The sequence below is a fragment of the Myiozetetes cayanensis genome, unplaced genomic scaffold (assembly GCF_022539395.1).
Source record: "Myiozetetes cayanensis isolate MyiCay16 unplaced genomic scaffold, myiCay2020 scf16, whole genome shotgun sequence".
Classification (NCBI taxonomy): Eukaryota; Metazoa; Chordata; class Aves; order Passeriformes; family Tyrannidae; genus Myiozetetes; species Myiozetetes cayanensis.
The window spans coordinates 5,866,286-5,887,328 of record NW_026087270.1 but is presented as its reverse complement, the minus strand read 5'-3'; the positions used below and the strand labels follow the sequence as shown (position 1 = coordinate 5,887,328).

The window sequence follows — 21,043 nt, the reverse complement described above, 5'->3', positions numbered from 1 at the left end:
CACGGGCCACGAAAACAAAGCACACATGAAGTGCTGGTAAAAAACCATTCTGATCTTGGAACCTGTATGATTCTTACCTCTGCCTGAAATCCATAATTAGACCTTTAAACAAGGAATACCAAAGATGCTTTAAAGACATAAACTGCTAACAGCAAAGGTAGATTAATTGAAAATGCTCAAATGGGTATAAAATTGTTCCGATACACAGGAAAAAAGAAAGGGAAGGAAAAGAAAAAGAAGATCATATCACAAAAAAATTACCATCCTGGTAATTATATCTGCTCAACAGAATTTTTGAGGAATTTCTTTTATAACATGTTTGGTCACTCTGTGTGGCAATCACAAGTCTATTTTTTTACACACTGCTAAAAGTATCACACATGTGGAACATTGCACTCATCATACTAGTTAAAATGAAACCAAGCCTCAGTTTATGCTAGGTAAGATTCCTTACTTGATACCCCAACACTTAGTCACTGAGAGCTGCAATTCAAACTGCAGGGTTGCATTTCAGCTAAAAAAAAAATATTAAAAAAAAATCCACAATAAACTGCAAATTTCTTTTGGCACCAAGCAAATTAAAATTCTCAGTTAGCATTAGAATATTATTTTTTCTAAACACATACTACATCGAATATACAATCACCACGAAATAAAAGTGCTCAGCTGAAGGATTTGTTTTTAGTTGTATATGTACATACCTAAAACATACACACACACTAAATATGAAGAACACAAGCAATGTATTGCAATAACAGCTCTCTTCTTAAAGGTAGATTTATGTAACAGTGTAAAACTTGGAAGTTATCTTTATTAAAAGCTCCCCAGTATCTCTAGATGTCTGCCTTCAATAAATCCTGGAAAGATTCTGCTCACATACTGAGTTTCACGGAATGTGCAGCATGTGTCAACTTCAATAAAATCAGTACAGTTCTTTAATTACCCCATTCACCCAGCAGCTGCTTTAACAAAGTATTTTTCTGAACATGTAAAAATGTAAAATACCAAAAAAATCAGTCATCTATGTGCGATGACTACTCAGCATCTAACAATAATGGATATACTGAAGGACAAAAACGTGAGTCATGCCAAGCCCTTAATTCTCAGTGACTGACTGTAAAGTACTTACAGTCAGCATTAAGCTTTTAAAACTCTAACCCTAATTAATCGTAAACAAAGAAATAAAGACCTCACAGTTAGTTTTAAAATCTTAAAAACTAGCACACAACTTTAAATAGTTTTGCTGCTTTTTCTGATTCACACAGCATTCTTCCAAAGTAAAACATGGACTTCTGCACGAACACAGGCTAACATACAAGTAAAAAAATAACACCTATTTAAACACAATTATACCTGGCATTTTAGACTTCAGTGGTAACGTACTGCTTGCCATAGAGCAGAAAGCATCCCCGTTAGCCAAAACCAAAGGTGCACAAGATTCAGAAATCTATGTGCACACAACCTCTCCCCTTCTCCAAACACTTCTGCCCACAAGTCTTTTCATGGCACAGGACAGCAAACACTCTTCCCAGGCTGTAGGGAACTTGGAAATGTACGACTTGCACACATTTATTTCAACCTTGGTGACAGCACAGCAACAAAAAGCCCATTAAAAAGAAAAAAGGCAGATAACTGGATATGATCAACTTGTAATCATTTTCTTGTAACGTGTTAGTGAATGGGTGCCAGCTAACTAATCTTAGTACAGAACAAACCTAATTTATACACAGCAGGGCGTTGTCAGATTATTTTAAACCTAATAATTATTTCTAGCAGCAAGGCAACATTAGATTTTGTGGAAGTACACACTTTGTATAAGACATTTGCTCTGAAAAGAAGATGTTCATATCTGATTAAGGTGGGGGGGAGGATGGATGAACAAGAGAAACGCACCAAGGCCAATGAAACGTAACATCCTGCAGAACCAATCAGTCAGGTGGAAGAGGATCTTTGAAAAAAGCATGACACTAGGAGACAGGAACTTTACTAATCCCCCCACCCCTAGTCCTTTTTTTAAAGAGAATCTTAAATAACTTTGAGGAACTTTTCAGTGGAAGCTGCCATACTATGAAGTAATTTTTCTATCCTGAGACTTTTCACTCCCTTCCAAGCCAAAAGGACTGTCTAAGACAACCCAGTCTGACCCCAGGTGTTGCAAAAGCCACAGAATTCTTTTACCCCACCCAGACATTTGTTCAAGCATATGCCTCTAAAAAACATTTCACCCTCACCCAAAAGATAGAAAATCTAATATTCCCTTTCTAATAATTTCTAATGATTCATTGCCCTTATGAAAAGTTTACTCCTTAGTTTGTCATTAACTGATTTTTATCTCTGTATATTGTCAACACATATTGCCTTGAAAATATTTTGCTATGTCTGGAGCATGCAAACAGTCATATAAAAAAACCAAGTGTCCCATTACAGATGTAAAGATTACTTTCAGGAATGCACCTTTTATTCAATCAAGTTAGAACTGAAGTTAAAGGAGTTTAGAAAGTAATCATATAGTACCTATTAAGAAGGTAGACTATGTTTTGTTCAACATATTTGTGGAGAACATACACAGAAATCACGTATTTATAGTAAAAAACACACAGTTACGCATGGGATTCCTGATAGATTCAGACAGAATGCAGCAATCACCAAAGAGACAGGAAGTCTATACAAAACCAACCTATTATTTTGAGTATTTATAAGAAAAAAATCTGACTTCTCTGAAGTTTTGTTTTCTTTTTAGCACTACATAAACAATATGGCAGCCTTAACTATAGTATTTGATCATTTTAAGTGCTTGGATGTAAAAATTACTTACTGGGGTAACAGCAGTTACAGGAGTGACAGTGTTCTATGTAAGACATATGTTATTTTGCAGTACTGGTCTACCTATGTGTTACCACTTAAGCAGGCAAAAAGATTACTAGGAATCACAAGGATTTCATTAAACTTTAACCTCAGTACTACCTACAATAGTCCATACTAAGATAAAAAGTATTATATGAGTTTTAGGCTGTCTCAGAAAGATGTGGAGGCTCATTTCCACATAGTTCATGGTCAGGGGAGACATCTAATAGTCCTTTGGAGGAGATACATTACTTCTGAACCCAGCACTGACACCAAGAGTTCAGCTGCTGAACAGGGCACACTCCTGGAGCCACACCACCCTTCCCCACAGAACTGCAGAGATTGGATCGGGTCAAACTGAGGATTTTGGAAACTACGTGCCTGGCACTTTGCCTCCTTGAACTATGCACACACCAAGCATACACTGCACATATAGGTTAACAAGGTAAGAAAGACTTTGAAGAGTCTAACATTTTCTCAACATGTACATAGTCAATTCAATCCAAAACTTGGCAGAAAAGCAATAGGTTTCCCACTGTCATAACTACATTGTTTTTACACAGTACCTTTAAAATATTAGTGCATTCTAAGTTTGTGCACATTTCCAAATCTCTCTTTAAGCCTTACTCCCGGGACCCAGCCTGTCTCATCCCTTCACAATACTATTTTTCAGACCCACAGTTCAGGGAACAGCAGATATGGGCCCCGGTCTGCAGACACTGTGATAAGGTAGTGCTGCCAAGGATAAACCAGCCAGGGGAGGCAGCCCTTTGCCTGCAAAGCAGCACCTGCCCTTACATGCCACTTCCTTTCCAGACATGGTACATTACTTTCCTCCTTACATAGGGTACAATATGGCCAGTGCACACTTCCTCATTCTTTACCTTGAGGCCAACTACAAGACAACAGGTGTCAGCTGAGCTGGACCTGCAGTGCTTTCTGTGACTGAACTATGTTCTTTTTATCTGGCACTGCCCGGAGAGGAGATGAAAGCAGCATTGCTGCTCTCAGGTTTCTGAGGATCAGAAAGCCTCTTGTTCCTTGTACGCCCGAGCTGTCTACAGACAGCACCCACACTCCACAGCCTTCTCACAAGAAGGCTCAGTGCTGAGAGAGCTGTTTAGTGCACTGTTTTTTCTCAGTATGCCTTTGAGAACTAGAGATTACCCACACCGTTATAATTTTGGCACAGAAAATATCAGGAGCTTGGACGCCTCATCAGACTCCAGCACCTACTGATTCAGCACTGGAGAAGCAGCGGCAGCCACTCCTGCTGGAGGTGTTTTTGCCTCTTCACTCAAGGCAGCTCATGTCAAAAGCAGTTCTCCTGAGGCATGTGTTGGCTGAGGCAGCCTCTTTGATGAGTAAAGCATGACTGTGTGTTCTCTAGATAATGGAAACATTTGTACCTTTCCTGTACCTTGACCAGATATGTTTTCCTGAAGTAGGTGTCTGCCATGTACACACACACTCACGTCATGTCTCTCCCATCGTACTGGCACACAGAAGTATTAAGTCAAAGAGCACAGGTTTATTTTGTATTATCCAAGATGTCCACAAAATGTGAATATTATACATGACATAACTGCACAGCTTTGTAACACGTCCAGTTTTTACCACAGCTGAGAGATGCAAATTGCACCTGCTGAAAAGGCCACACCAGAACCAGTCCTCAACAACCGTCTTGTCAACACACCACCCTTCCCAGACATGCCGTCCTCACAGCTGGTTTGTGTATTCCCTGCCCTTTCATCAAAGTGACCCAGGGTGATAGATAACTAATATTTGATGACACAATTAACTTTGGTTGAAATAAGTCTGGGTGTGCTCAGGGAAGCAGCTCTTCTCTAGCAGGGGCAATAACCTCCGTGCGAGACTGAGCAAGCAAGGGTGCAAGAAGCCTCCTCCTTTAACCAGCACAGCTGCTAACAAAGGAGGCTGTATCTCTTGCCTTCTCTGAAGTTAATCCCAGCAGTTTAAAGCACACTTGTGAAAAAAACATGAATCTGAAGTAACTCTAAAATGCTACTCCAAGGACACATTAGTTCCACTAGAGTCAAAGTATACGCCAGACGCAATAGGTCGGGTTCTAGTCGAAGAGACTGCAGAGAAAGTAAGAGCTAATAATTCTTAATTTGGCATAACATGACATTCCCAGCAGCTTCTCTCTCTTCTCCCAGTAATTGCATCTTGGCAGTGTACATATTTAAAAAATCATTGCACAAAAGACGTGTTCTGTTGGGGGGGGAGAATAGGAAAGCACCTTTCTTTGTGTCATTTTGGAAGTTAAAGACGCTTTTACTGAAAGGTAAAATATGCTGATCAAAACATGAAGGGGACAAAACCTCATTCATTCCTTATTTGTTTAAGAATTACCAAAAAGAAACATTTTTGCAGGAGGCTAAGGCAACAGTAATTTAGACAATAATAAATTGAGCATTGTAAGAATAACTATTCCATTGAATAAAAACTCTGGCAAGAAACTTTTCACATAGCATTCAACAGACATTCAAATAAATGAATGAAGTATGCAAGTTAAATTACTTCAAAAATAAAGACTTTCCAGAGGTTTACCATAATGACAACATTGTATAGAAAGATACAATAGCTCTTTGTAGCCTAAAAATTGTCAGTTTTATTTTACAGAGATGACTTCCAAAAGCATCTTGTCATGACAATCGAGTTTTGAGGAAAAAACAACCTGTCATTTGATAAATAGATGAAATTAACTGTCATTAAAGCCACTTAAGCACTCCTCCTTCCTGTTATCCTTCTCATCTTGGCAGTAACTGATAAGATTTCAGGGAGGCTCAGTCATTGATGGCAGGATCTAGAAAAGAAACAATTTTGCATACAGTTATTTGCATTCGCAGCTTCTAGTTACTGTATTTCACTAACCTGCACTTAATTGGCTTCCTTCTGCCACTGGCTTGAACACAATGGACCATGTACTTCATACAAATCACCACTCACTGCTGCAATTACACCTTATACCATGAAGATATTGAGGTGGTTGCAATCCTATCATCTTAATAGTGCAGAGGTAACATTAACAAAGTCCTGTTACCCACCAACTACCAATTGCTAATACCAGCCATGTGTGTCAGCCAGTAGGGACCAGACATTACTTATTATCACGCAGTTCATTACTTATGGGACAGGGCTGAACTTGAGACTCGTAGATTTCTCTGGAAAATATAGCTCTTGTCAACAGAAACATACCACCAAAATAAATGGAGGACCAGATGCAATAGTTACAACAGAATCGGTGAAGAGCAAAACTATAACTGCCTATTTTCCCCAAAAAATCCAAGATTTTGTTTGGCTAAGCAAGCAGCTTCAAGAGGAAAGGAGGACATGGATTGGGCAAAGAAAAAGATCTTAGCCTGGCAAATCCAGAATAACTCCCATGCAACCCCAGAAGGCTGTGTGCATGGCAACCCCACTTCCAACATACAGAGTAATTAATTGTATTCCCATAATAAAGCTACTATGGCACACCTCCACTTTGGCAGATTTCTGGTTGGCTTTAATCTTCTCCATCTTCCACATGCCAGGTTCCTCACACTAACTGGCCCTCACTGACAGCTGAGTTTTTAATGCCATACAGTACAAGTTTTGCCCTTTTTTCCACCTTTCTCTTGACTACACAGCCATTTAGTCATTGCACTGACATAACAACTCCACCTTCTCTACTGTAGTGTAGCTGTACATCTACTGATGTGACAACAGGAATTGAGGGTCTTCATCCCTACAGGAGCAGAGCTGCCTTTCACTGAGCAACTTGCATCATTTTTCATGCTGAGGACAGAGCATATGGTCCTTCGAAGGGACATCAAAATAAATATGACAGGTCAGTGCAATCATCATACCGAATGAATTCAAATGATGCCATATCTAAAATGAAAAGTGTGCACATAATAAAGATTCAAATGACAAAAAAAAATCCTCCACCCTTTATCCCTCTTTGAATTATTTATGAATTCTGCAACTCCAGCTGTTGCCACTGGCCCAAGGACAGTACTTCATTTTGGGAATGACACTTCATATTAAAAGATAAGTTAACAAAACAGAAAAGGACACTGTGGGCCCTCCTTAAAAGCCACAGGAAAGTACAATACATCTTTTCCCAGCATTTACAAAAGAAAATAATCAACAATCAATTCCGTTCATGTTTCTCAACTTGTTTCAATAATTCCAGACACAGATTTCAACACTCACGCATTAAAGTCAGCCATGCCTTTTTAACCATTGTAGTTAGGCAAGACTTTCAAAGCATCTTGGATCCCTTGCATATTTTTTTAGGGTTATCTCCATCTTGCAGTTCACCATAAAGCACTTGCCAGCATACCAAAGTCTCTGTGATACTATCAGCACTCAAAGTTAGTGACAGCTTTTAGTACATAAAATGGCCATCCCAAGAAAACGTGGACATTCTGCATATATGCAATATATGCAATACATTTTTTATTATGCAGTAATATTTTCATAAATTATAACACCTTCAAGATGTGCAGTTTAGGGCACAAAGAACAGTTTTCAACTAATCATGACATTTAGATTAGCAAATTCCACATACTGCTGTCTGCCCACTTATGGACTGCTCTGATTTGGGTTCCATCACATATTAGTTCCTAAATTTCAAACAAACAAACTGGCAGGGAGTGTGAGGACAGCTCAGCCAGTAAGCACAATTTCCATCACCTACATTAACGTGCTCTCCTTCCCTCCCACACCTTTTAAACTATGAACTCATTTTGGTTGGCTGATCTGTAGAGCAAGATAACACAGAAGCTGAGTAAATAGGAAAATAATATTTTGCTTTTTAAAAATCAACCATTGGTTTTGGTTGCTACCTTATTCATGGTGGAATCTGATTATTAAATACATATAGAGATCCGAACTGTTCCCAAAACTACCCACACCATTAACATCGCATCACCTTTCCACTACAGGAACATATTGATGCCCTGTGTTCATGACAGGTCTGAAATTAACTGAAATGGGTCAAAATTTGCAAGTTGCCAAGCCTTGAGGGACATAGGACCTGTAAATATTAGCCCTTCATGATTTACCACCAGCCTCTTCTCTGCTACAAAGGAGATTTCTGTGTTCTTACCCATGACCTTCATTTCACAGCTTTTTCTGCTTTTACCAAACTGAACAGCAGTTGGGTTTATGTTCAGCTCCTGGAAGATCCAAAATGCCATAAGAACTTTTAACCAATTAATTATTTGGGAATGGTTTTTGTCTAAGTATTTATTTTTTCTGGAAGTGGACTCACAATTGGCACAAATCTAACACCAAAAGGAAATATGTGAATAAACCTCAGAGCTTCAAAGGTACCTGGAATCTCCAGTATCAGCCACAAAGCTTGCAAGTAATTTGTCAGCTTTCTGCAACCAAGAATGCACCATTTGCCTCTAGTGGCAAGTATATGGTTCAGACCTGAGCTAGAATGCCAGACATTTAATTTACAAATTCATCTTTGGGAAAGGCAGCAAAGCAAGAGTTGTTACCTGTCTTGCAAGTGAAACAAGGTAATGGCTTGCAAGCAGTACCTCCAGCAGTATCTGCTGTTATTCAGTTTGGTACCACTGAGCTCATGCAGTGTTATTCAGGAAAAGGAGATGTTGTTAAAACAAATGTTTATTTGCCCTTCAGTCTGCATCAGAACTGGCACCCAGCCCTGAACAATCTGCCTCTTCCTCGCTACTGTGAGAAAGCTATGGAGAAAGAGCATTCCCCTCCCATCTCCTGCTGTTGGCCAAAGAAACAAAAGGTACAGAAACAAAGAAAACAGGCAGAGAACTTGGGATGTGCAAAATACCACTGAGCAGAAAATTAGGATTCAACATTGGAACATTTGTAGACTTCTTGTAACATTTAATAAGGGCCCCAAAGTCTCCTGTTATCAGGGCTACATATTTGAGTTTATTACTGCCTCACCATTAATAATTCTCCAGTATTTTGTAAATCCCAGGTGCTATGAACAAACCCTCTCAAAAGTACAATTATTTACAGTTGTAACACACATTTTTTTCTGAAAATTAACAAAGTAAAAACAGGAACCTATCTCACATTCCAGGGTTGCCATTTAACTCTCAATGCCACAGGTTCTCAAGTGCCTTCCGAAATACTTTCTAGCTGTGCTAAAGGAATGACATTTGGAAAAAATCACCTGTGTGCTGACAGGAAAACATCCTTCTGAAGATTTTCACAAGCTAGTTGGATGCAATTGAAGTCAGTCCTCAGAAAATAAGGGAAGTCGTCTTCATGCCCAAACATGCTCACTAAATGCTTCTGGCTATGACATCGTTTCATAATTGACACATTATACAAAAAACACCTCAAGAAGATATCTTTTTGTGTATGTCTGGATTACACAGCTATTTATACCCAGTGCCTCTGCAGAGCCTTCCCATTGTTGCACAACGCTCTTGAATACAAATGACCAATTGATCCTTTCACATGGTAGGGTGGTTTGGTGGGTTTTTTTTTAGCGTTCGATATTTTTAATGTTAAAAAAAAATGGTACCTCAGCATGGCCTTAAATCTAATCCTTACCCCGAACAACTGAAGTACATTCATATTAACCTATTAGATGCTTTTCCACACCACACCTATGGCACTGCATAAGTTACTGTAATTTAAATGAATTACTGCTCGAAAATTCTCATTTGGTAAGAAAAATGCAGTGCTACATGTTACAGAAAGAAAAATGTGCACTACGGTAACTAAGTTTTATAACAGTGTATCTAGGTGCTCATAAACCAGCTACTCTGAACTGTTAAAGGACACGAATATTAGACCGATCACACAGAACACGCATCATTATGCCAAGAAGTCAATAACATGAAATCAAATCTACAGTTTATTTAGATATATTTCCATGCCCATATTCAGAATCCACATTAAAAATGCCATTAGGCTGGCTGAAGAATATTACTGCAAAAGACATTTGCACCAACAGTAATTCTATCTCTGCCCTGGAAAACTTGCATTTTTCTCTTTAAATGTTTGATCTGCTGAAATATATTGAATAAAACTTGGGGGGAAAAAAAATGGGAAAAAACCAAACAGAAAATCCCTGAAGTTCTTTTGTTACATTATTCTACATATTACTACTGTTTAAGGATGAGTTGTTTAAGATTGCACATTTCAACTACCTAACAGTAAAGAATGAAAAGCTTCTTGCTACAAGCTAAAAAGAAAGTCTTTACCATGCTCCTTGAAGAGCTCATTTTCACATTACTCAGGCTTCATTATGCTGAATCAATATTCGTTTAGTCACTGGGGTTATTGACATATTTTAAAATAAAAGTATACCCTTCAGCTACTGCACTCATTACGGGTAATTTGTCTTGTCAGGGAGCAGGGAATATTATCCCAGTCTTTCAGGGGCTGACAGCCCATGGAAATACCTCCCCTTGGTTACAACTGTAAATAATTTTAAGGTAAAATATTGAAAAATCAATGACTGTTTCCTGCAATCTGTCACAAACAAATCAATCATAATCTGCACAGCCAGAGAGTATGATTTGAAGGAGATGAGAGCAGATGTAATTCTTGGCTGGAATCTCTCATTTCAAAATCACTTCACATAATGGTGTCATCATTTAAACACTTAGCAGTCACTGCAACTGCCACTCATAACATCTAGTTGGACAAAACCACAAGGAAGAGGAGGAGAAATGCCAGTGCTGTTATGTAAACAAACACTTTATTTCAATGGTTTCAACATTAGCAAATTTCACAGATATAACAGCAAGGCTCCCCTCTCCACAGAAGTCCAAGACACTTTTCTTTCTCAGTGGAAGACTGCCTATAAATTAGCCTCTCAAAATGCAAACCATTTTAAATTTTAAAACAAAACTAGACTTCATAAAAAGGTGAGCAATAATATCTAGTACTAATATTACTTCTAAAAATATTTCAGTTTCATTCACTCCAAATCACTCACAAGAGAATTATGCATCAAATTCTTAATAGATTAAGAAAAGAAAATTATCTGAGGTAGCTTTGTCTTTTTAAGAGCAATAAGGATTTCAATGCTTCTTTGTCCCCTACATATACATTTCACATCTAATTTTCATTAAGCACACACCAACTCAACTTTAGCATAGGGAAACCACTGCAGAGTACAGCAGAAAGAAAGTCATACTTACATGAATAAATTGCCAATGTATTTTCAACTTGCATTTAAAGATTAAATGTTGTATATGGAATAACATTTGTATATAAGATCAATTTATACATAAAGAATTAACTACTGCAGTCAGAATGCTATAAACTGATCTTTGTAAATGTGAATAATTTGTGTAAAACTAACCTTTTCATATAGAGTAACACTAATGCTTAGACTGAAATTCATTTCCTCATTTGTCCCCCCCCGACTACATTTTCACCCTGACACTACAGAGTTGAGAGAATTCTCTGCAGATCAGACATGACAAAAAAGCAGCAGACAGGATGAAACTGCTGTGCAACTGCAACCATGGGCCTAAGCCTGCATTCCTTGCACAAACAAAATTCACAAATGCTCATGGAGTGTTTCACTCTGGAGTCTATAATTTGAGCTCTTAATCTTTAATGTGCAGAGCCCTTTATCACATACTCATTTTAATCACATTAACCTTACCAACTCCTGAATATTTATCTCACAACTGTGAGACTAAGAAAAAAAAAAAAAAAGCAACCAAAAAGATGAAACTATTTTCTCTTTTCTTGGAAAAAAAATCCCTTAATACTGTTTTTAAAAATGAAATAATAGGGCATATTGTACATCAAGTAAACCTCTCCAAGGTTTGCCTTCCTTTAAAGCAGGCTTTAAGTCTCTTTATCTTCTACACGGAAAACACACATCTCTAACTCTTTATTGATACACATCAAAACTACTATTGTTTGTAACAGCTGGACAGATTCTCTTTCTTAGCAAAATAAACTATAAAAAAAACCCCCCACAACTCAAATCTTAGACCAGAAGAAACAGTGAGTGCCTTGGAGGCTAACTAAGTGTAAAATATCAGCCGTGAAGCGGATCAGCTTATCGTGGGGAAAGGCCGCCCTATCGCGAAAGGAAGCGGGAGGAGGCAGGGGACAAGTAATTGCTAAAAACAAAAGTAGCTCCTAGAAATGAGTTGCAGTACCTCACTTTTTCCCTGGGTGAGATCTATAATGAAGCTATCCCATAGACAGCCTCAGGCTCCTCAGCCCTTTCCAATCTCCTCACCAGCCGACGACGCTCGGGGAGGGAAGGCCGCGCTCGCTACATTAAGCCATGGTGCGAGGCAGAAACACTGTGCCACGCTGAACGTGTCAGCATCCTTCCCCACTGCCATTCCCCTTAGCCAGGCTGTTATTTCTTGTGACAATCACCTAATTAGGTGGGTCAAGAATTGCAGAAGATAGAAGAGATTCATTCTTCCTACGTGCCAGCTCTTCTATTTGTAAAAATGAAGGCAATGACTCTTTCCCTCCATTGTAAGGCACTTAATAAATGTTAATAATAATTAAGTCAGTCACATCTCCCAGACAACACCGTCAGATCTTTTATTGCAATATTTGAGAACTACTGGGCTCAGGAGGGAGCTCCAGACAGAAAAGGACTCACAAATTCCATCCTTCGTTGCAAGAGGTCACAGAGGGCTGTGCCACAACAGACATTTCACAACCACTCCCTGACAAGGGAAGCCCTGAGAAAAAAGAGCAGCACATGGTGCGGCACTACAGACGTTCATGGGTCAGCACTGTAAGTGCTATTTTCTGCTGGACAAAGCATTAAGATGCTGTAACAGCTAAGAGGACTCTGAAGTCTTTCTGGTTAAGAAGTTGAACTAGCTTCAATTTCTTGAATGAAAAGGTGGCTTTCTTCATTCCACCTTTATCAAGAAACAAAAGAACTACAGGCTATGGAAAAGCTGAAAAAAGAAAATACATTGGCTTAAAAAAAGCTATTAGCATTTCCTCTATTACCCACCATCTCCATTTACTGCTCTCACTCATAACGTTCATTTAAGCCACTGGTATATGTTCCTTTATTTAATGTAGCTCCACATGATCACCAAACAACTTACCAATGCAATATCACATCATGCAACATAACTGATATTACACTATTAGCAATACTCTACCTAATGAAGTTTAAAAGCCTTCATGTTTGGGCATTAAGGAAAGAAGAAGAATTCTGTTTTGAAATAGCTATGCCTTTCAGTTCTCTTCACCCCTTCTTCAGCATTGCTGAAACCATCTCATCTCACTGAGCTCACCTGGGGGACAAAAATAGAAAGAAAAAAAGAGCATGCTTATCACACCTGCAGTGCAAGATTTTCTCAGGAGAAACAGGTCTAAAGCTCATGTATTCGGAAACATTAATTCCAGGTTTTTTTAGAGACTGAACCTACTACCAAAAGGAATGTGCCACTACTGTAATGACTTGTTTAATGAATCATAACATACAAAAAGCAGACTACTTACCATTAACTCTGAATAGGACTTAATATGATTAAAAAGAGCTGCAAGCCCAGATGCATTCTGGTTTGTGTGAGGTCTCTTCCCGTACTCAGGAAGGTACGGGATAGGATGGACTGCTGGGTTCATTTTCCTCACTGTGAACCTCACTGCTTCTGCTCTTGGGTGCATTCTATAAAGACAAAAAAGTAGACATACAGAGAGGCCCACCACAAACAGTTGCCTATGGAAATCAAAGATCTGTGGAATGCAAAAATTTAATGGCATTTAGCTAATAAATCAGTAATAGCATTAATAATGGTGCTCTTGCTCAAAGGCACAACTATATGAGCACGGACACCAATTTAAATCTGAACATATCTGGGACAAGCAGAGAGTTCCAGTTAGGTAAACTGAGGCTGAAGTTACATGAACAAATCTAGGTCATGGGATGTGCCAGAAACGGAGGGAGAAAAGGTCCAGTCCCTTGCCTGCTACCAAGTGTTCCCATCCCTTTCTCAGTCAGCATAAAAGTCTCTCAGCCTTTCTGAGCCTCCTCTCAAAGATCTATCCAGGTGACCTCAGCTTGAGTTTCACTCAGGGACACAGTAGCACAGTTTATACTACAGAGAATATCAGCTGAATTCTAACTGAAGCAATAAATTAAATACTGAAATAAGCTTAAGAAAAAGCATAGATGAAAAGAATACCTTACAAATAACTTTTGAAACCCAGGCTCTACAGAGCTGTGCCTCTTCCCAAGAGACATTCACGGGACCTAATGCCTGCAGAAGCTGGAAGACAGTGAGGTTCTTACTAGACAACAGCCAGCAAGCTAGCACAAACAAAGTAATTCTTGCACTGCCAATATCATAAAGAAGTTGTAGGCACCTTTTTATAATGACAGAGTATTCTTAATAAAAGCTTCAAGCAGGTTTTACAGCTGCATATTATCCAATGAAACCAGTAATAAACAGCCCTGTAGAATTATTTAGTGCAACTCCAATACGCCAAGAGTCTCAGCCTCGGTTTTATTTATCACACAGGCTAAAATGTTAGTTCTTGGCTGTACAGTAGCAGCCAAGCCTGTAGCTATCTTTTATTCCAGCACATTGCCATCTGGATATTGATACTTTGCTATGGGATATGAAAGAAGAGCATAGTTACCTAATACAGCTTAATTGAAAACAGAGGACCTACATATTATACCATGCATTATTCTATACGAAATTAAATCTGAAGGGCATGAAAATTTCTGTAGGTGTCAGCAGAGATTATTTCAGAGGTAAATGCTGTGCTCTTGATCTGTGCTCAAAATGCTAAGAAATATTGCAAAAAATATGTGCTTATGAAAAGAAGGAGCTAGGTTTTGCTCCACTGTGAAAAAAAGAAGTTGCTCAGGAAGATGCATCTCCTTCAGGAAGAGTAAGAGAGTGACCACTCCCAAGTTTATTAGTACAGTAGACTGTTATAATAATCCATATTCACCTTGAAAGGTCCAGTTGCTTTGCTTTTTTCCCCTCAAACCATGACTTATGTACTATAAAACCCATGTTATTCTGGCTCTACGAATACACTCCCATTAATCTGAAAAAAAACCAGTTTCAAGAATCATTCACAATTGCATTGTCCACATTAAGGGACAGAAACTAAAAAGCTCTAATATTAATAAAAACCAGAAACTATTAACTGTTAAAAAGAACTTTTTGGGTGTAAGGTTAAAAAGTTTACCTGGCTCTATGTTTCTCCTCAGAGAGGTACTGCTGAGCTCTTGCAAACACCGGCCATAAGGACTGCAAATATATGTGAGTAAAGCAGATAAAGCACAAAACCTTTGGAACACAACACTGCTATTAAAAGTCACCCACCTCTAACACCCACGCAGCAGTCCAGATTCCAGCTACAGGAGCTCCCACCACACTGCAGCACCTGCAGTCAAAAGGGAATTTGCCACCATATGAGAGGCTATGGGCACACAAATGTCTCATAAAAGGGTACAAGGAGCCACAGCCATCCTTCCCACTGAATTGCTCTTCATTTGCTATAAGGACCAACTAACAGTAGATGTGGTTTGTTTTAAGTGAAAAACTTGTTCCAGACATGAAAGAGAGCAGTTTTTCACTTTTCACTGAGAGTTTATTTTCTGCATCTGTCCATGGAATTGTAAGTAAAATAAACTCTAAAGACATCCCTAACTTAGTCCATATTATGCCAACAAATTCAAGCAAATAATGCCATTTAAGTTAACTACAGGAAACTTCAAGGAAACTGAAATACAATTTCAGGTTCTCCCACGATACTGTCAAGATCCTTGGAGTTACATGTTCAATACAATAACTAGGTGCTCAAAAGGCTTGCCAGCTGCACTTCTGTGTTTTATTCCACTCACTAAAAAGGTTTGCTGAAGCAATTAAAAAAAAAAAAACAACCTGAAACTGATAATCAGGTTCCTTCTAGTGAACAAAAAATTACTTTACATAGGCTTCAGAGAAAAACAAAACTTTATCTAAGGTAACTAATACCCAATTGCTAGACACAGAAGAGTTATTCCAGGTGTTCACAAGTTTACACCTCGGTCTCAGATCACAAACACAGAGTGTGAACAAGGGGCATCTTGGGCAAAGTAAGTGCAGGCAAAAGGAACAGCAGAGCAGGGGAGGGTATCTTGCAGAGAGAGCTCTTCCTAAGACTGTTCACCTAGGCTAAGAGCCACAAAACACCAGCACTTCCATTGCTCTTAGTGACCCTGTAACTCCCAGCACTTCATCTTAGGGAAGCCAGCAGCAGTATCTGAAGGAAAGTGCCCCTAAGTTTTACAACCAATATTTTACATTCATTTTTTTAGCTCTTGCTCAGTTAATAATACACTGATTTAACACACAAAAACACAAGCCCCTCCCTCCTCTTTGCATGCTAATTAGTTTTACTTCCATGGTAGTGCAAAGATGAGAAAAGAAATTTCTTTTCTCTTCATACCTAATTAAAAAAAAAATGAATATTCACATGTATTTCTTTCTCTCTGTTATGAGTTAATGCTTTTAAATATAGTGTATAAAACATCTCTTATCAGATGCTTCCAGCAGCAGTTTTCATCTGAGTCTAAGGGGTTTATTTTTATAGGCCAGCCTTATACAAGATACAATATATGGGAGGGGGATTACTTTTAAAAAATTTTTAAGAGTATTCCCTTACAGATGTCTCGGTAACATATTCACAAATCGAACTGGAAAAACAAATTATTCAGTGAGTGTCTAAGGTCAGGTACTCTGATAAAGAAATATCAAAAAGGTTTTGAGAAAACAGCCTCCTTCTCATCTACCCCTGTAAAAAAAAAAAAAAAAAAAAAAAAAAAAAGTTGAAATGATCTCCTAATGCATCTCCCTTCATAATTCATGCCGAAAGATGACATTTTCTCAGGATCTTAATTAAGATAATGACGAACACCTGTGTCGGCATTCTTTGGCAAGACAGCATTATCCATCATAATCTTTTAAGTACTCTCAAAAAAACCCAACAAAATCGTATGACGGAACCAATCTGTTGCCTCTCCTTGCACTAAGTTTTACATCTCAGACACACACAAGAACGATTAGATCTTTAAAGACTGCAATAAAAGCGGGATCGTTAGATTTTAAAGTTTCAACAGAAAGTAGCTACTAAGGTAATTAAATTAAGGTGTATCATATCCAAAATACCCAACTTTAACTCCATTCACTACAAGCCACCTGGAACCAAACCACTCACAGTTAGAGCCTATCAATGGCTGTATTTTTAAAATACAGTTTGCTGTTATTTTAAAGACCCGTCTGCTTCTTTTTCCGCTCCCAGAAAGAAAATATTCACAGCTGATCCCTATTATATATTCATGCACTAATTTACTACGCTATTTTATACTGTGCCACATATGTTTGCACACTCTAAATGAAATTATGCAAAAGAAACCAGTGTAGAAAAACAAATATGCAAATTCAAATGTTACCACATTTTGGGTCACATTTTGTGCAGTCATCTTAAATCCAAGTTGCCCTCTTGTCAAAAACCCTACTGGAGTCTGACTACTAAACTAATCAAAGATCCTTTCAAACACCTTTGCAGGACCAGTCCATCAGACTGAAAGTTATAAAAATAGTGATTTTGATTATTTATTTAAAGGAGTTTAATTTAAATTCACATGCCTTTATTTAAATAAAATTAAGAGTGCACTTCCCATTATTAAGCAAGATTTTAAGGGTAAACATTTCTTCTATTGAATTAATAATTTGTCTTCCAAAAAATTATGAGAAAAATATATAAAGTCCAGAATTTTAATATCAATTTGCACCGATATAGTTTCACTGGCAGCTACAAAGTACACAGTCTCCTAATACCAAAAACGCATGTATACCTTTGAATGCACCTACCTTCAGTAAAAATGAAGAGAAGCAACACATGCATCCTCAAGCCCCACATTTGTTAACAGAACTGACAGAACAACACAAACAATGGTCTTGAAACAAACTTCTTATTTCCCTTCAATCAAATAGTTCAAAAGTCCTGCAAAGCAGATTAGTCTTAGGCTTTCACATTTTAATATGCTGCTATCAGAGGGAAAAGTTGCTGTGACTAGTCATTCAGTAGAGCTATCAATGTGCAAATAAAGCAGAAAATAGAGACATCCTTAAGAAATGAGTCTCAAATTTGATATAAAGTGAAGGTGACAACCACAGCAATAGAACTATAAACTAAATGTTTCAATATCTTGAATAATTATCTACAGTTCTTTTAAAACTGCAAAGAATATAATAGTGGCATAATGTAGTGAGAATGTCAGTTTGATAGACATTTACAATCCTGGCGGCATAAGAGTCCTATCACTACCGTTTATTAATCATCTCTGGTATTATGTTGCAATGCATGAAACTATGCATGAACTCACCACAGTTTCCAAAATGTACGCTTACAGAAGAAAGATTAGTGGAACATCAGAAATAAAGAGGGTAATTTTACATGATGTTAACCTTACCTCTTTCCTCAAAAAAGTCAGATGCCACGGCATGATGGTTAAAACTTCTGCTTCTCCCTACAAGAAGAAAGGAGCACGGAAAAGCAGTTAGTTATTTTACTCACATAGAAAGTGAATGTTAAATGTATAAAACTTGACCAGGCGATATCTCACTCCCCGAACACGGGGGGATAGTCAGAGGATTATGACAGAAGCGCTTTTGAGTGGGAAAAGAAATTCGGCGCTCCAGAGCGATCGCAAAATGCACCCGGGGACAAACACCGGTGACACCGTGCAGCTGAAAACTGATGAAAGTGCACACCTGTGTGGATCGAGCATGTAAAGAGAGCGTGCGAGCCGGGGACCCGTCCCGCTTACCGGGGCACAACCGCATGGATTTTGAGACGAAATTCCGTACGCTGTACGTTAAAAAATTAAATTAAAACAAACCAACCAGCCAAACAAACAAACAAACAAAAAAGACCAAAAATAAATTGGAAGGAGGGCGTCAGAAGAGATAGCAGACAGAGCGCGGCTCGTCAGCATCGGCGAGGAGGGTGCTGGCACCCACCTCTCCTTCCAAACGCCGCTCCCGCGACCGAAGCGGAGTCGCTGTCCCGGTGTCCGTGTCCCGTGTCCCGGTGTCCGTGTCCCGGTGTCCCGGTGTCTCGGGGACCCTGCCCCGCCCGTCAGAGGGCGCCCCAGGGCGGGGGGCAGCGCTGCCGCCGCGCCCCGCGGTCAGACCCGCGGCCCCGCTCCCGCACCTCGGGCCGGGCTGAGCTGACCTGAGCCGAGCCGAGCCGAGCCGAGCCCAGCCCAGCCCAGCCCAGCCCAGCCGAACCCAGCCGGGCTGGTGCAGGTCGGGAGCGGCCGTCGCGGCCCGCAGTGCCTTCGCTCGCCGTCCTGTCAGCGCCGCCTCCGGGCTCCCCGGCAAGCGCGGCCCCTGCACAGCCCGCGCTGAGGGACAGCTCGGCGGGCCCGTGCGGGGAGGGGAGCGCCCGCCGCCGGCCGGGGCACAGCCACTCATGCGCCGGGACGGCCGGGGGCGGGACTGGCGGGGCCGCGGACTGATGGGTACTGTAGTGCACTGTAGTGCACTGTAGTGCGGGGTAGTCTAATGCACGCACTGGAGTGTGGTGTAGTGCGGGCGGCGCCCGCCCCGCCGGCCGCGCTCCTGCCGCGTCCCCCCGAAGCCAGCGGGCAGAGCGCGCCTTGCCCGGCCAGCCCTTCCCTTTCACCCCCGGCCCTGCAGCGGGGCTGCCCGGCAGGTCTCAGCCTGTGCCCAGCTGGGGGGGCTGTGGATGCTGCCGCCGGGACGGAGTGCCGTAGAGAAGGAGGGAGGGAGAGAGCGGGGCGGTGTCGTTGTCGCCTCCACGGCGACACGGGAAGCTCCTGCCCCGGCCTGCCCGTTTTAAAACACACCCCCGCCCCTCGCTGTCTCCGCGTCCGTCGCGCTGGGGACAGAGGCGAGAGCATTAGGGTCGGCGAAATGCAAAAGTTACAAAAGAAAATAAATTTTAAAAACATAAATATAATTATATCGTCATACCTCCCTCGACCGAGGAAGGCACTGCGGGTGCGAGGGGGGTCCGGCCCCGTGGGTCCCGGTGGCCGGGGGTCCGAGGCGGCGGGAGCAGCCTTCGCCTCAGCAGCGAGGGGAGAAAAAAGAGACAAGGGAATAAATCGGGATATGTTTCTGTTGGGAAATATATCTGGTGGAATCATAGGAGATTACATCTCCTGATCGGGGGGATTTATCCCGGTTCATATGGTTTTAATCTGCTTTCCCCTCGACCCTTCTATAAGCCGGGGAGAGTGGGGGAGGATAGCCGCACATCCGCGGGCAAACCCTCACTCTGAGCGGTGCCTACGGACCCATCTCCGCCGCTCCCCTCTGGGTCTCCCTTCTCCCGCGACCGGCGCTGAGAAAGACTAAATCCGAGCCCTCCGCGAAGCCGAGCCCCGCTCCCGGCCGGACGCCCCAACATCGCTCCGCACGCACAGCCGCCCTCAACAGGTCCGGCTGTAGGGCGGCCCCTGCCCGCGGGGGCGACCGGCCACGCAGCCTAGCTCTGCCGGACCGGACCGGGCTGCGGCGCTCCCCCGACGAAAATCTCCTTTTTTGTTAAGAAAAGAAAAACGAACAGCACCACCACCACCCCCTGTATATCCCACCTCCAGTGATTTAATGGAGGGAGGGGCAGGGGCAGAGAGCACGAGGAGGGGTGGCTGTGCAGAGGGGGAGCCGGACGGCTAATAAATCTTATTAAAGATCTATTTTTTTTCATATACTGATTGGCTTGCATTCCGGCGCAGCGCGGCTCCGCACGGTATTTAGCACATGCAGAAAGTTGGAGCTGATCTTAAATGGCTCGGAGGTGACTGCAATCCAGGAGCCGGCGCACTTGAGCCTCTGAGCGCTGGGGAGGGCCAGGGAAGCGCGGAGCCCTCCCGCTGGTTGGGCCCGGCCGCGGCAGCCCAGCGGGGTCCTGCCAGTCCTTCCACTGACAACACCCCGCGAAGGAGGAGCCTCGCCGGGCCGCGCAGAAGGCGTCAGGAGCTGCAATTTCCAACTTAGCATCTTGGCAGGACCCTTCGGAAAGCGAGAGCGAGGAGGAAGGAGAAAAAAAAAAGCCCCCCAGTGCAAGGGGGAGAGAGAGAGCGAGAGAGAGATAGGAGGGAGTGGGGGGGTGAAAAAGAGGGGAAAGCAAGGGGGGGAGAAAAAGGAGGAAGCGGTGCCCGGCTGCAGGCGAAATCGGAGCAGCAGCC

At 41.3% G+C, this 21,043-nt stretch overlaps 1 protein-coding gene across 1 annotated transcript; it reads right to left on the bottom strand.

Annotated features, from left to right (window-relative positions):
- Positions 1 to 4,353: 4,353 nt before the first annotated feature.
- Positions 4,354 to 19,301, bottom strand: LOC126638023 (translation initiation factor IF-2-like). The gene is made up of 6 exons (XM_050311633.1): positions 18,846 to 19,301; positions 18,296 to 18,352; positions 15,162 to 15,222; positions 13,321 to 13,486; positions 12,978 to 13,112; positions 4,354 to 5,674 (listed from the first exon to the last, which is right to left on the bottom strand). Exons 1-4 carry the CDS (start codon positions 19,299 to 19,301, stop codon positions 13,461 to 13,463), a joined length of 600 nt encoding a protein of 199 aa, XP_050167590.1. The 3' UTR covers positions 4,354 to 5,674; positions 12,978 to 13,112; positions 13,321 to 13,460.
- Positions 19,302 to 21,043: the final 1,742 nt, after the last annotated feature.